This window comes from Dacryopinax primogenitus (genome assembly GCF_000292625.1).
Source record: "Dacryopinax primogenitus strain DJM-731 SS1 chromosome Unknown DACRYscaffold_13, whole genome shotgun sequence".
Classification (NCBI taxonomy): domain Eukaryota; kingdom Fungi; phylum Basidiomycota; class Dacrymycetes; order Dacrymycetales; family Dacrymycetaceae; genus Dacryopinax; species Dacryopinax primogenitus.
In genome coordinates, this window is record NW_024467210.1 from 942,825 (window position 1) to 957,425 (window position 14,601).

General features: G+C 50.0%; 6 protein-coding genes across 6 annotated transcripts; 3 read left to right on the forward strand and 3 right to left on the reverse strand.

Moving 5' to 3' along the window:
• Positions 1-265: 265 nt before the first annotated feature.
• Positions 266-1,115, reverse strand: DACRYDRAFT_23334 (uncharacterized protein). The gene has a single exon (XM_040773205.1). It carries the CDS (start codon positions 712-714, stop codon positions 544-546), a length of 171 nt encoding a protein of 56 aa, XP_040627342.1. The 5' UTR covers positions 715-1,115; the 3' UTR covers positions 266-543.
• An 830-nt stretch (positions 1,116-1,945) lies between these two features.
• On the reverse strand, positions 1,946-3,182 carry DACRYDRAFT_89913 (fungal pheromone STE3G-protein-coupled receptor; the record flags this gene model as incomplete). The annotated part of the gene is made up of 5 exons (XM_040776939.1): positions 1,946-2,235; positions 2,283-2,424; positions 2,537-2,683; positions 2,733-2,926; positions 2,981-3,182. 5 exons carry the CDS (start codon positions 3,180-3,182, stop codon positions 1,946-1,948), a joined length of 975 nt encoding a protein of 324 aa, XP_040627343.1.
• Positions 3,183-3,534: 352 nt separating this feature from the next.
• Positions 3,535-4,099, forward strand: DACRYDRAFT_23335 (uncharacterized protein). The gene is made up of 2 exons (XM_040773206.1): positions 3,535-3,826; positions 3,881-4,099. The coding sequence occupies exon 1, from the start codon at positions 3,548-3,550 to the stop codon at positions 3,824-3,826; it is 279 nt and encodes a 92-aa protein (XP_040627344.1). The 5' UTR covers positions 3,535-3,547; the 3' UTR covers positions 3,881-4,099.
• Positions 4,100-4,577: 478 nt separating this feature from the next.
• On the forward strand, positions 4,578-5,962 carry DACRYDRAFT_54446 (glyceraldehyde 3-phosphate dehydrogenase; the record flags this gene model as incomplete). The annotated part of the gene is made up of 8 exons (XM_040775256.1): positions 4,578-4,687; positions 4,742-4,766; positions 4,819-5,124; positions 5,174-5,239; positions 5,290-5,368; positions 5,427-5,491; positions 5,542-5,709; positions 5,759-5,962. The coding sequence occupies 8 exons, from the start codon at positions 4,578-4,580 to the stop codon at positions 5,960-5,962; spliced, it is 1,023 nt and encodes a 340-aa protein (XP_040627345.1).
• Positions 5,963-10,158: 4,196 nt separating this feature from the next.
• Positions 10,159-10,878, reverse strand: DACRYDRAFT_109165 (uncharacterized protein; the record flags this gene model as incomplete). The annotated part of the gene is made up of 5 exons (XM_040768828.1): positions 10,159-10,350; positions 10,398-10,497; positions 10,554-10,674; positions 10,726-10,813; positions 10,861-10,878. The coding sequence occupies 5 exons, from the start codon at positions 10,876-10,878 to the stop codon at positions 10,159-10,161; spliced, it is 519 nt and encodes a 172-aa protein (XP_040627346.1).
• Positions 10,879-13,199: 2,321 nt separating this feature from the next.
• On the forward strand, positions 13,200-14,337 carry DACRYDRAFT_54701 (STE-3-like pheromone receptor; the record flags this gene model as incomplete). The annotated part of the gene is made up of 4 exons (XM_040775280.1): positions 13,200-13,404; positions 13,451-13,633; positions 13,685-13,822; positions 13,874-14,337. The coding sequence occupies 4 exons, from the start codon at positions 13,200-13,202 to the stop codon at positions 14,335-14,337; spliced, it is 990 nt and encodes a 329-aa protein (XP_040627347.1).
• Positions 14,338-14,601: the final 264 nt, after the last annotated feature.

A 14,601-nucleotide genomic window follows, 5' to 3' on the forward strand; every position in this document is an offset into this window, starting at 1 on the left:
ACCCCATGCACGCATCCCTTTTCCTCAACGACCGAGAGAGACGGTGTCGGGCGGGTTGTATGCGCTCTTGATGCGGTGCGATTTAGGTTAACAGTCCATCGTCCACCGTGCGTTTCTAGCCTCCTCGTGTGTCGAAATTAACCTAACGACCCGTATTCAGTCCTGCCGATACAACTCTTATGGACTCGTATACCAATACTACACTATGCCCGCTCAACTACCACAGCGAGCCAGCACATCCTCTCTGTCCTGCTGCCCCATCGCAGTGACGTACCCCTCCTCGTCATCTCGCCCTCTTTCCTTCTGTTGCGTCCGCATCTTCCTCTCGGAGAAGTGCCCCTACTCGCAAGGCAACAACTAGAAGGAAGCGCTCCCATTTCTCCATTTCACTTGGATTGCCAACCGTCCAAGACAAGGTCCCCCACCTTCTGCGTTCGCCACCGAAACAACTCGATTCAGAGGCTGCCAGAACGAGAAAGCATATATATGCTACGGAGCGGCGATCAAGGAAGGGACGAAGACACATTTGACGATGATGTCTACCTATCCACCACATCTGACGCGGGCTTCATTGGTTTCATTTATCTGATGTTCCTTCCCGAGCACGACTTCAGCGCCGATATGTGAACGAACCTCGACGACGGTCGACATGCCAGGATGTTCTAGTTGTTGCTCCTCCTCCGGTGTCCAGAATACTATTCGTCTACCGCTCATCCTACCTATCAGATGCACGACCGACCATGGCAATCAAGGCATTGCAAGACGTTCAACATCAGCCTTCCTTTGCCATCCGTACTCATAGATGCCCCGGGCGACGTCAAGTTGCAACCTGAGGACCGCAGAGATCGCACCATCTCTCGCCTGCAGGTCCATATACCCTGCATAGCTGCCGAGCCGACCGTATCACTCCGCCGAAGCACGTCCAGTTACCATACCTTCTCAGACGTCGATTTCCTGACACCTGATGCAGCCCCTGGTTCCATGTCGTCTTCGATCACTGCTTGTCTGTTGCCATCTACCTTTATCAGCGTCTCGAACATTCCCCCAGCACACTTGATGAAGACACCTCGCAACTACGGTTCCCGAAGTATTGCTCCGCCGACCTCCCCAATACTACCGCGCTTCAACGAGGTCGGCAATATACGGACGTAGAAAACCACGTCGCTGACAGCCTCGCCGAATGACTCGGTCGACCCATCCTTGCCGACTCATGGTCTTCCTCGTTATCCGTAATATCGTGGGATGTCGGCTCCATCCTCTATAGCGGAGCAGAATGCGTCTGGTCCGCCTATGTCCCATAGGGGGATAATACACCCAGCTTCCCGGGGTCTGACCCGAACGAAGCAGATCTCCAAGTCGTCGACAGTGGGGATAAGAGGCTTATTTCGTCAGTTCCTTACTTGCGCGGTGGTGTACGATGCTGAGAGGTTGCGTTGCAGGCGGTTGCAGGGAGTTGGGCATGTGGAGTGTGGAGTGTGTGTCGACGGGCTTGCAGGGGTTTGGCGCTGAATGCAGGTTTCAGGAACAGGGGGGCTTCCCCAGGGTGGTGTGCGTTTGAAAAAGAACGAATGAGTCTTGCATTTATATCGCACTGCATTGCATTTCCGATTTGCGTGAGCAGATTTATGTAAAGTGGACAGTTTGATACTCGAAAATCCTAGAACTACAGTACGGAAATAACACTGTGCCCTGCAGGCCCGCAGGGCTATGCCAGCACTCTGACGCCTTCCCGACATTGACAACACGTCACCGCTGATTCTGAATCAAGGCGGCTCCTCCGCTCTTGGCGTCCTCGAAAGTCACATCCGACACTTGCAATTCGTTTCGAGAAGTGTACACATCTTCTGTCAGCGCGTTTGCGCAGGAATCCGTATATCTGGTGCCGTTATCGCCATCGATGTTGGCCTTCTTGTCATCGATGTCGTAGTCAATATGGAAGCGCTGCTCAAATTGAGAGAATGTTTCCCCCAGCTCTCCGTTGTGCGTGCGTGTACTGGGGACTAGTCAGCAACGACATGTGGCCGGTCTGAGGAAACCCGTACGGAATCTTTATGTGGAGCTTGTTCAAGACGAAACGAAGCGCTTTCATATACTCCTGCATCGCGCCGCCAGACAAGCCAAAGAAGACGAAGAAAGCGATCGCAGATACAGGAAGACACCATCGGGTCAATGACGTGACGACCCACTCTAGGGGGGTTGACTGAAGAATCAAGTCACTTCGAAACTCGATGTCATCTAACGTAGGTTCAGTGACATCGACGGATCTCAATCCGGAGGCTTACACCAGTGGGCATGTACATAATCCCACGAAATCCAAGGGTTGATACCAGCATCGCCCACACTGAGATAGAAAATCCAGAAGCCCAACGGAAGCGTGAATGCCATCTCCCCACAGGATAGAGCCATCAGACGAATGTAGCGGCTCTTTGTGTAGCCAAGTGATTTGTTTTTTTAGGTTTTCATTCCATTCAAGGTGTGATTTTCGAAAGACCATAAAGGCCGCAGCTATTGTACTGTGTCAGACTTCAAGGGCTACAGATCTCTTGAATCCATGCTCACCACCATATGCAAGTGATGCAAGCCCGAGAGTAAAAGGCCACTGGAACACCAGCCATATGGCGTTCCAGCACCAATATGTATGTGCCCAGCAGCCAACACCTTGTACAATATCATAACGACGCCCCTAGAGTTTAGTTAATGATGTAGGATTCACGGAGCACAGCATCTCATACCTGAACAATGTAATGCAAGACCATCACTGCAGCTGGGAGCCCTGCTGTCAACGATAATTCCTTGAAGGCAAGACGTCTCAGTGATGGGCCATCTAACTGAGGGAGCTGCATGGTAGCAATAAGGTAAAGCCGGCGGTTGGTGCATAGACATGCTGCGGGAATGCCGACACTCATTCCGACTTGGAACTTCGCAGCTTATACAAGGTCAGTAATGAAACAGACACGATGCAGGAGTGAAAAATGCATACTAATATCACACCACACGGGAGCCGGATCCCACAGCGCGTTGAACCAAACGACGGAGTTGACGAAGTAGAACAGGTTGCCGAAGAATACATAGAAGATTAATGACAATGTCCCTGTGTTCACTGCCCGAATGTGCCAAGAGATAGGCAAGAGGACGAGCAACAATGAGACGCCGGAAAAGGCCTGGAAGACGACATCATGCATGGTGGGTGGGGTTCTGAAAGAGGGGGATGGGGAGAACGAGACGGTGTTAGTTCTGGCGCGCTGGCTAATAAGGCTGAGGGGCAGGTCGGAAACAGGAAGGAAAATATCCTCGTGTACTTGTTTGCTGTAGGGACATGCGAAGCGTTGTTTTCACGTCGAGAAGGTCGAAACAGTGGTTTTTGCTTTGTTTGCGTGTTCACAAACGTCAGACCCTCTTGCGTAGGAGATGAACTTTGTTTGTTTCGAACAAAAGAAATTCAAATGTCGAGGCCAGCGAGCGGAAGCAATATGGTCGTTTGACCGAACCCAAACAATGCCTCGTGGTCTGGTTCCTATGGACTGGCGTGGTCACAGACCACCAAACAATGCATTATGCTGGGATGCTATCTCGTGTATTGTGTCAATGGCCAAAAGGCCAGAACGTACCACTGTACGAGATCTCCCAGCTATATAACCTCCCCTCTGGATACTGGAAACTACACCATCGCAGCACATATCCCGTCGCTCACCCTTTTCATACGGACTTCTCACATTTCCTCCTGTCAATGACGCTGTTACATTCTGCCGCGCAGAATGAGGAAGAAACAGGCCCAGTCGACAGTGAGGTTAGCAGAGGGAGTGGTTATTACTGCGTCATTGCATGAGTGCGTGATTCCAGACTTCCATCAACTTAAGACGCTTATGGGATAACGGGGCAGGAATACGAGCTGTATGCATATGGTTCTCTCACAGGACTCCCTTCCCTGTCGTTGTCGTATACCTGTGGGCTCGAAATCGAAACCCAAGAGTCCAGTATGCATATGCATGTTAAATCCCACTGATCGGGCTTTGACACTTGCGATTTTCTCTTTCTCCTTCCGCGACTTGAGTTGTCCTATGCACCTTCAAATTCCTTAGATTCACTTTCTTTCCGTCCTATTACAAGTTTTGAGTGCTGTACCATTTGTAGTAGTCGTTTACGTACTCGTCATTCAGTTGCACTCAGTGACGGCATGGCCGGGAGATATTCCCATTGCAAGACTGAACAGCTTCCAGGAAACGCCTTGCGATAATGTACCAGTACTACGAGTAGCACTACGTACGAGTACTTCAGTCACGGTTGGTGCCGGAATACTTGAGGCTGAGCGCAGTGCCGGCGCCGGGTGCAGATTGGACGGAGGCTTTCTAAGTGGCGCAAGTGCTGTCAGGATAACCAAGACCCGTTCCCCTCGGGGCACCCCCAACCAAATCCTCAACCACCACCTACCCTTCACCTCAGCGCTAGAAAAATAATGGTCGTCAAGATTGGCATCAATGGGTGAGTTCATCTTGAACCCAGATTCGACCATCCCTTTCCGTGACCGCGTTATTTACATGTTCTTCGCAGATTCGGTATGACGCTCCCGTGGAATCCAGATGTCTCTTCCGTGTTCGCTGATCAATATCCTGTATATAGGCCGCATTGGTCGGATTGTCATGAGAAACGCGATTCTGCACGGTGACGTTGAAGTCGTGGCTGTAAATGAGTGAGTTCCGTTACGTGGCCGCAGTGGACTGTTGGCTGACTCATTCTCCCTCAGCCCCTTCATCGATCTGGCGTACATGGTGTCGTCTTTCTGATACTCGTTGAATGTGATGATGTTCATTATTTTTGAAGGCGTACATGTTCAAATACGATTCCACTCACGGTATCTTCAAAGGTGAAGTGACTACCAGGGATGGCAAGCTCGTCGTGAACGGTCAGGCAATCGCTGTGTACGGCGAAAAGGATCCCTCTGCTATCCCTTGGGGCCAACATGAAGCTTACTACATCCTGGAGTCTACTGGCGTCTTTACAACGACGGAGAAAGCCTCTGCTCATCTTAAAGGAGGCGCCAAGAAGGTCATCATTTCAGCCCCTTCTGCAGATGCACCCATGTTCGTTTGTGGTGTCAACTTGGAAGCCTATGACCCTAAGTACACGGTATGCCCACCATTGTGTTGCTAATGAACGAGGCTCATGGATGCAATAGGTCGTCTCCAACGCATCGTGCACCACGAATTGTTTGGCACCTCTTGCCAAAGTGCTCCACGATAACGTATGTCATGACGGCCGCAGTTCGGACATCATTAACTCATTCTTCTACAGTTTACCATTATCGAAGGGTTGATGACTACGGTACATGCGACTACCGCTACCCAGAAAACTGTAGATGGACCTTCTCACAGTATGTAAACGGCATATCACGGATAAGAGCGCATTGTGCTGACCATGGCCCCTCTCAGAGGATTGGCGCGGTGGACGCGGTGCCGCCGCCAACATCATCCCTTCCTCCACGGGCGCCGCCAAGGTGGGTCAAGTTTCTCGCCGTGTCTATCCCTCAAGCTAATGATTGGATAGGCTGTGGGCAAGGTTATACCATCCCTGAATGGCAAGCTCACCGGCATGTCTTTCCGCATCCCCACGTCCGACGTGTCGGTTGTTGATCTCGTTGCCCGTATTGAGAAGCCAGCTACCTACGACGAGATTAAGGAGGTCATGAAGAAGGCGTCGGAGACCACAATGAAGGTACGTCGATAGGACCCACGTGCTGTGCGACCAACATTCATTTTCATAGGGTGTTCTGGGATACACCGAGGATGCTGTTGTCTCCACCGACTTCGTGGGCAATCCGAACAGTTCCATCTTCGACGCTGCCGCAGGAATCAGTTTGAACAAGAACTTCGTCAAGTTGATCTCGTGGTATGACAACGAGTGGGGTTATTCTGCCCGTTGCTGCGACCTGATCGCATACATGGCGAAACAGGATGGCAACGCCTAAGGTCGAGTGTTTGCTCCTAGGCGTGATCCTGGGTAAGAAACGTGTACAATTGAATCCCAAAATAGTGTGTCAATCCTCCAAGAGCTTGTAGTAGAATATGAATAAAGAACTCAACATTCTCACCATATCATGGCGGACAGCAGGAAAGCGTGGCGATGAAAGATCAAAGCCAAAGCGCGTGTGATGTACAAGTTGCCATACGTGCATTAACAGGTTCATTTCAACAAACCTACAGTTTGCCCGTGTGCCAGCTCTGATACATTTCTGCAAAGGCACTTGGTCGGTCTAACAGCCTTTCGAAGCAGTCAAACTCTACAACCTCCCCTTCAACTATCACCATGATTCGGTCATATTGTCGGATATGGGAGAGATCGTGGCAAATGGAAAGGACGGTGTACTCTTGCATCGCTGTCCAGACTATCAAAAACTGCTCAGTCGAACACGAAGAAGTTGAAGTTTCAAGGAGGGGAACATACTCGGTGCTTCATAGAGAATATCCATCGCTATGACCCGACTTTTAGTTTAAGCACGGGCGGAGAAGGTTTCGTACCACACCTTCATCCAGGACCAGGACTGCCGGTCGAATGACCAAGGCTCTAGACATGCCAACAAGTTGCTTTACTTGTTTAGGGACATGCTCAACATCTACCTGGTCGCTCCTATTGAAACCCCTATTCTCAAGTCGGGTAATGGCCAGTACTCGTTCCAGTGCTGCCTCATTGGGAGCATCGATGTTATCGCAAAAGCTGGAGGGGAATACCTGGGGGTCATGCGGTACAAATGCGATCAGTCGAAGATGATCTGGTGAAAGCTGCTCGATTCTCAACCCTCCCACATGGATAGATCCGGTTTGAGGAAGGAAATGCATCAGTGCAAGTGCCAATGTCGTTTTTCCGGAGCCGGTACGCCCAACTGCGAACCTGTGTCATCTCGCAAGCCGAACAGTGCAAGGATAACCTACCAACAGCCACTTTCCCTCTGCTGTGCAAACAAAACGACACATTTTTCAAAACCGTACAGCTTCCTGGGAACCACGCAGTAAGATCTGTCACTTTCAAAGTGGGTCCTGTGGTACCTCAATCGGCGATAAGGGCGTGGGCGTAGGAATTGAAGTTTCGGCGGAGAGATGCGTGGTTCGCGTAACTTCTTGTACGCTGAAGGGGGTGTCATGGTGCGCTTGTCAATGGCCAAGAGGACATACCGGCTGGCTATAGCGCCACAAGAAGCGGTCAGCTCTGTGCCGGTGCAGGATCAGGGATCGTACCTTGTGTCAACAAGGTGGTGACCAAGTCAGAGAAGAAAAGTATTGTCCGTGCTAGGCCACATAGTACAGGCAGAGAAGCTCCGGAGAGGGGGTCACGACGGTCCAAAACTGCATATCCGTGAGAGATCACATATCCAGCAAGCGACAGATGAGTTAAAATATAATTTCCCTGTTCTGGTGAGAGTCATAAGAGAGTCATTTGACATTATCATGAGACTCACCATTGGTGAGACCAGCCAGTGCCTGTGACGTGGTCTGAATACTTAACCCGCGGATTCTTGCCATAAAACATGCTGTGGTATTCAATCCCCACATACAAAGACGCCCTTCGGACAGTTCACGGGCCAATCCCTGAAACTCGGCCTGATGGACCGCCATGGCTTTTGTATTTTCAATCATCCCTGCATATCGACATTTGGGTGTGTGTGTTTGTGCAGACTAGATGGGTACAGGACGCACCTTTGAATCTCTCAGCTGTTCTTACACAAAGAAAAACAACGATAGCTGCCAAAGGAAGGCTGGACCATAGGGCGGGACGACTAAAGTGCGATATCAGATAGAAGAGCCCCAAAGTCTAGGCAGGCCTACGAAATAAAGACAAGCTTCACCACAATGGAGAGTCCACAAGTTAACACTTCATATATTTGTGCTGCGAGAGGCATTGTTGGGAGCAATGCAGAGGGCGGGATCAGTGGTGCTTACAAGGAAGTTCATTTTCCAGCACTCGGAGGTGGCAGAAAAGGGCGTTGTGTAATGTGGCATGCGAAGAACTATGTATGCATGACTGATCAATTCGGGCGACAGACTTATCCCTACTGAACATGCTTACGGTGTATGGCGGATTCTGACTGTCGCCTTGATGAGAGACACGTGAAGCCTTTCCGATGCTCTAAGTCCAGCCCACATGAATGAACCAAGGATATAAACCTGAATGGGATAAACAGATGTCAAACAAGCAGCCACCGAACTCTCTTACGAAGATCATCCCGCAAATGCAACCCAGACCAATTTGTATCCTGGCCAAAGCAAGATGAGCGCGCCATCTACAGAGCAAGCGTTTGGTACATACAGCCAAATGCGTACGCCTTCATCTGCCACGAGATCATTTTCAAGCCACTCTTTCAACTTTGCAAAAGATTTCAGGTTTCTCATCGCACTACTCAAGCTAGTTGCATACCTTTCCGACTTGGATCACGTAAGAAGCTTGCGACTACAACTTGAATGCTCTGTGCGGTGGTGAACATGTACGACCAAAATTTGCACACTACATGGGGTGGGTGTATCCTGTAAGCATTCAGAGCTAGGCAATCTGACAGAGTGGCTTACCCGCGAGAATATTTTGATTGAGGCTCGATTCACCATGACAGCTAGAGTCCATATCGAGGTTTCCTCCAGCATGTTCAGGGGTGAGCCTTCAAACCGTGATGTTAATACAGTCGGGGCAGTTAAAACAATGTTGTTTCTTGTCAAATGGCCAGCTACTATCGTGAATTCATAGTTTGGGCGAAGACCCTTTATATAGGAGGTGCACTACTTGCACGTCAGCGACCCGTAAGGATTCAAAGAACAGTTCATTACAGTAATGACAACGCATCGTTGCTTGAGGATAGACGCATTGGGACTGAATATCACATCATTAAGCCTTCTGGCATGGTTTCACTAAAAGGGAAAAGACGCACCAGTGTTCAACTACATGGGATCGAGTTCGGCTGTCTAAATTGATGAGGCAATCATCCAGGAGTAGAGTATCTGCCTGGCTGTATACAGCACGTGCCAAGGCAACTCGCACCTATGACCACCATTCATTAGATGCAGCGACAAGCGTCCAAACATAGTAGGATACCGACACGTTGTCCCGCACTAGTGGAAGCGACACTTTAGCTCGGATTTCTCGAGTATGACATGAGCAGACGCGGAATTTACCTTAGACAGCCGCCTTGCCCTCCGCAGATGGTTTGATCGTGGCGAGGTAAACGTTCGAGGTCTTTGTCCAGAGCGCAAGCATGGAGAACTATGATATAGAGGGACATCAATGACTGGAAGCTCATGTGGTGTATAGCATTTTTCCACCTTGACGGTACCGGCTGGCATTCCACCTCATTCCGAACAAGATATTTTGCTTGGTATGATGTATCAGCTTCAAGTAGCCTCAAGGAGTGCACATAGTCTCATACCCTTATAGTCCCATTGCATATAAATGGGGCATGGCCGACATATGCAATACTGGCGTGTTGCTTACCAATACGTTGAGTGGTACTCAGGCGATTACCAAGTAAGCCAAGGAGCAAAGTCGTCTTCCCAGAGTCTCCAGGTCTGGACAGGAAAAAAAAAGTCAACAGGTTCAGTGCACCACTAAAAAACAGTACCGACGCGCAGATGAGGTGAATGCCGGCGCCATTGATGGACTGGTCGCGTAGATATACTCTGGACGGTTTGGAAGAATAGAGACCCGGTCGCCTCCATTCGAAGCAGAGAGAGCCATCTGTGCGTGTGTTCGCAGGATTCCTTGCAACTACAGTTGGTATTGCGTCGACCAGGGGAGGACCTTCGTTCAGAAGTGCGTCTAAGCTCTGGAGGGAAGACCAGCCTGCCAGATGGGGCCATATGAGCGCAGCATTCAGAGATGTCCCCGTACGAACCATTTTCGAAGACTGGCACTGGCCGCCTCTGTTGTGGAAAGAGAAGCACGAAGGGCTTGCCCAAGTAAAAGGACCTGAATTCCTATATCAACTGAAAGCTGACCTTTAGTGCAGTTCGCTTTATAAACTGGGAGCGCACTGGTGAAGGGCCTCTTGTTCACGATTGTCCAGTGCCACCAAAGGACGGACATGACGATCAGCGGCACTGCAGTCCTATTCGGCCCGTCAGTCAGAGCTCGGGAAAGAGGCCAGCATCCACTAGACGAACCCTGAGAGCGTCATTCTAACCAGAATTACAATATATCGGCGCCAGGTCCTGTCTGTCTCAATGGCACAGATTCTTTCTGCAGCTGTAGCCAGCTGGGTGCGAATTTGGCGAAGTGAGGGACAGCCGTGGGCATCCAATACTTGAAACGGGTGAAGAAATAGTAAATCGGAAAACGCATACACCTACGGGAGTGTAGTCCCTGTTCTCGTTCGTTCACCTGCGCGGTCGGGTCAGCGGGAAAGTGACTGGAGACTCTCTGCTTACCGCTTGCCTATGCGCGCTCATGATGACAGATGCAACAGCTGCGAGCTTCAGGTCACACAGGCACATGAGAACGCAGCCTCCTACCAAAGAAAATATCACGCTAACTCCTACGTCAGTACCATGTACGAAATCTAACTGAAAAAAGACGGTACTTACCTCATGCCTAAAACTGAGAAAATGCGCATGGCAAGCCACACTCCTTCTGTGATCGCCGCCAAAAGCTCCATCGAAGGAATATGGAGCTTTGATATAGACTGAATATCAGACCAATAGCGCCCTTGAGGAACAAAAATCAGCACGTCCAACCTACTTAAACGTAAACACGCACCGAATAGTATGTGTGAGCAAGCATTGCTAAGTGGAACTCGAAGAACCTCCTCGGTCAGCTTTTCGGAAATTTGCTTCACCAGAACCCGCTAAATAGAAGTCAATGCGCTGAGAGACAAAGCATGGATTCGCTCACAGAAATCAGGTGTCCCATGTATGCAGAGGCAAGAAATAGACACTTTTAGGTCGCTTCGTGAGGACACCGCTCAGAGAAAATGGATGACTGACTTGACATAGAGTCCAGTTCCATAATGGCCATGTACCAAGGCAGCTAGATGGAACGTTGAAAAGGGAGCTGTGTGGTATTAGCTCGGTCGTCTCTGCAGTGCTCTCATGATGGGGCTTACGTAGTCACGCCGCCCATGGCATATAGGGCAAGAATACTCCAAACAGACTAGGGGACAGAGTTATCCACGCTTGGCAGGTAAGCTTGGATTTTACGCACCTGAGAAACACGGAAAATAGCAGCAAGAATAAGTAATGGCCATGCTGGCAGCAAGAGCCGGGACATCCGGCCTTGGTACTGCAGCCGAAACCAGGAGATGCAAAACCATTGCATATTCGAACTTGCGTCCAGCATTGTAAGACTTCTCGTATCTCAGTGGTGTAGAAGCATGGAATGGAAAACTGGGAGAGAGCATGGGATAGAGAATGCTGATCATCGCGGTCAACTAACTGATGGTAATTGTCACTACGGCAAGATGGTGTGACGTGGCAAGCCAAACAAAAAAACATGCGGGGCGGGTCCAGAGACGGGGCGGAAGCAATCATCTCATCTGGTCACGTACCTCACTCTGAGCTTCTGGCTGTCTACCTGTCCTAGTAGTCGATCGACCATGGGCCAATCTTTACTAGGACGCTACCCAGCACGGGAAGCAGCTAAACTCGGCTGTGCTCGGGTTCGTACCGGTCCTGCCAGTGTCTGTCCAAGAACCTCATATTGGCCCTTAGTATGTCGGACATATGATCCAGTGGATATCATCGCCGTTTAGGATGTGGTATGCTGGGTTGCCCTTCTCTTTAGGCTTTGAATTACGAAAGGTGTTTTGATACTGAGTTATGATGGCCGATAAATCCCTTCCACGCGGGAGATGCACGGTCCCAGATACATGTGCTCTTACAAACGTATTGCAATTATCTAGCAACGGCATCTTCTGGTGCTAGTGTTAACGTTTCTCTGTCCTCGTCGTCAAGCGAGATAGATGGTCGAATATATGTACCGTAACAAATTCCTACTTTTATCTACGCTTCGTTACTTGACGCATGTGACTTACGGAAGAAGCTGCTCGTTTTTCGTATCGGTGATCAAACGAGAACCTGCATCGAGCCGATAATAAGTATAGGTCTCTCCTAAGCACCACGTTCGTACAATCTCTCCATGATATGTGTCATAAGTTTCATATTGAATTCTACAGAGCAAGGATATCAGTACCTCGCAACTGCCTCCACACACGCTATTCCTCAATTCACATGATTCATATCGAAATTCAGTGCCCGCGACCGATATCTCGTGTAATCCATGGCGATTCAACCTTGCGCGTTACTGAGTGAAGACGGGCACGTATCGCAATTGTAGCTCACATGGGTGTGCGATATGTAGTTTTGTGACGATTGCATGTGTGAAAGACAGGATACAGCTGTGTAACTGTACAGGATACTGACTAAGATCTGGATGTACGCAAGAGAGAGAAGTGTTCGGAAAGGGAAAGACTTGGACGCGATTACATGGAGAGCTCAAGGAATGCGAACAGAGATGATTCAGGACGACAGAAAAAGAAAGAAAACAGATCGAGGATCGAGGACGGAATTACCCCAAAACGCAGGAGAGAGTATGCATGAACGTGTCTATCAGACAATCAGCATCCGGACGTTACGCAGGCGGGAGTACGCATACTTAGACGACGATGCAATATGCGCCCCAACCCGAACGCGAATCCTCGCAGACCGGGGGTTCGCAACTTGCATCGGTATCACTGACCGCAGCGAATAAAGGCAGGACCATTACGTAGAAATGCATGGTAGACGTTTGGGGAGTGTGTGGTGTTGCTTTGCGGTGTGAGCACGGTGTGAAGGAATCCGTCTAGTGTGGTACGTTCCTCCAGAGAGCTTGCTATTTATACGGAGGTTTATCACGGCACACTGCAGAGAGGGCCTTGTGCGGAAAGGCCAAACAATGTTTTCGTAAGTGTGGTAAGCCAGCGGAAGAGGGCCAGATGGTCAGTTGTTTGTTTGAGACGACTGTGAGGGCCATGACGGTCATGGTCGCCTGGAAACAGCCGGACAGTCGTCTGAACAAAAGAAATGCGGAAGCAATTTGTTTGGCCAGTGTGGTCACAAAAAGCTTTTGTTTATCTGGTTCCGCTCTCTCTGGGCCATCGAACAGCATGGAGTCTGGCGGGCTCATAAGGCCGAAGCTGGGGCATGGCCCACAGCACACCTCAACATACACCATACACCGTCCCTCCAACTCAGACGATGATTCCTCACCCTGAATTGCCCATCGGGGCCTTCATTGCGTTCATCTGCTTAATGATTTGTTTACCTTCTCACCTTCGAGTCCGGAATGTTGCAAGTTCCAGTATGAACATCTGGCTTTCCCTTGTCTGCCTCATCTCGGGCATCAATTCTGTGGCCTGGGCCATGGATATGATTGTCCGCTTTCCTATCTGGTGTGATATCGGTGCATAATCTGTCTCTCCTTAGTAGTACATCACTGACCCCAAAAGCAGTAACCAAAATTCTTATCGGAAGCAATGTCGCATTTCCAGCAGCTGCCTTCAGCATCTGCCGTTTCCTCTGTGATGTTGCACGACCAAATGCAAAGGAGCAAACAATCAAGACAAGAAGATCCCGTGCTTTCGTGGAGATTGTGCTATGCTGGGTGCAGCCAATTGTCGTAATGGCGCTTCGTATGTCCTTTCATCTCATTGTTTGACATCCGAACCGACATCTTGGCACAGACTACATCGTTCAGGGCCATCGCTATGATATATACGAGTACATTGGGTGCCAGCCCACCTATTACGACACCTGGGCGGCTCTTTTCATTATAAACATACCCCCTTTGGTGTTCTGCTTCGGCACTTTCGTTTATGCTGGTAGGTCCTCTGTCTTTTGCGCAGCACGACAGGACACTCACCGCTTCCCAGGGCTTGCCTTTTTCTACTTTCTGCAACGTCGCCGTGACTTTGAGCTCCTGACCAAGATGAGCCCGGACATGAACGCCAACAGGTACATCCGTCTCATGACGGTCGCGACTGCCGAAATGATCTGGGGTACTCCATGGTATCTCTTCGTGCTCGTATCACAATTCACTGATTACGCCTTTCAGCCTTGGGTCAGCTGGGACTATGTTCACTCGAACTGGTATCGCGTCGGCCAATATCCCCTTAGTCTGCTCACCCCAGAAGAGCGCAATATCCATCTAGCACTATGGTGGGTCACCCCGGTGTCTGGCTTCCTCTTCTTTGTATTTTTCGGGTTTTCCGATCAAGCAATGAGGGACTATCGGGGTGTGATCCGCTGGGTCCGTGTGCACATTCTGCGCCACAACCCAGACACCTCCGGTCGAACAAGGTGGGTATCATTCAGAGTACTTCTCGAGCGATGCTGATCTGACTCAGTAGGGGCAAAAGGAGCATGATCTTCTCTCGTCACCGAGTAACCGACTTCGAGGATTTTGCAAAGAACCTAAATATCGATATCCCGCGCAAGGTTCTAGATGCGGAGGCGATAAACAACCCAGATACTTGGTCAGGTTGGGTTTCCAAGATTGCGAAGGATGACGCCGCGGGTGTTGGCGGGCATCCCCCTGTTCCGGCCCCCCTGTTCGAGCAGCCTATCAGCCACACTATCGGAGGTTTGTCTGGAAACCAAA

What these genes read in the sequence shown, in the direction of transcription:
- DACRYDRAFT_23335 (XM_040773206.1), top strand. Translation starts at nt 3,548, where the DNA reads ATGCATTATGCTGGGATGCTATCTCGTGTATTGTGTCAATGGCCAAAA.
- DACRYDRAFT_23334 (XM_040773205.1), bottom strand. Translation starts at nt 714, where the DNA reads ATGAGCGGTAGACGAATAGTATTCTGGACACCGGAGGAGGAGCAACAA.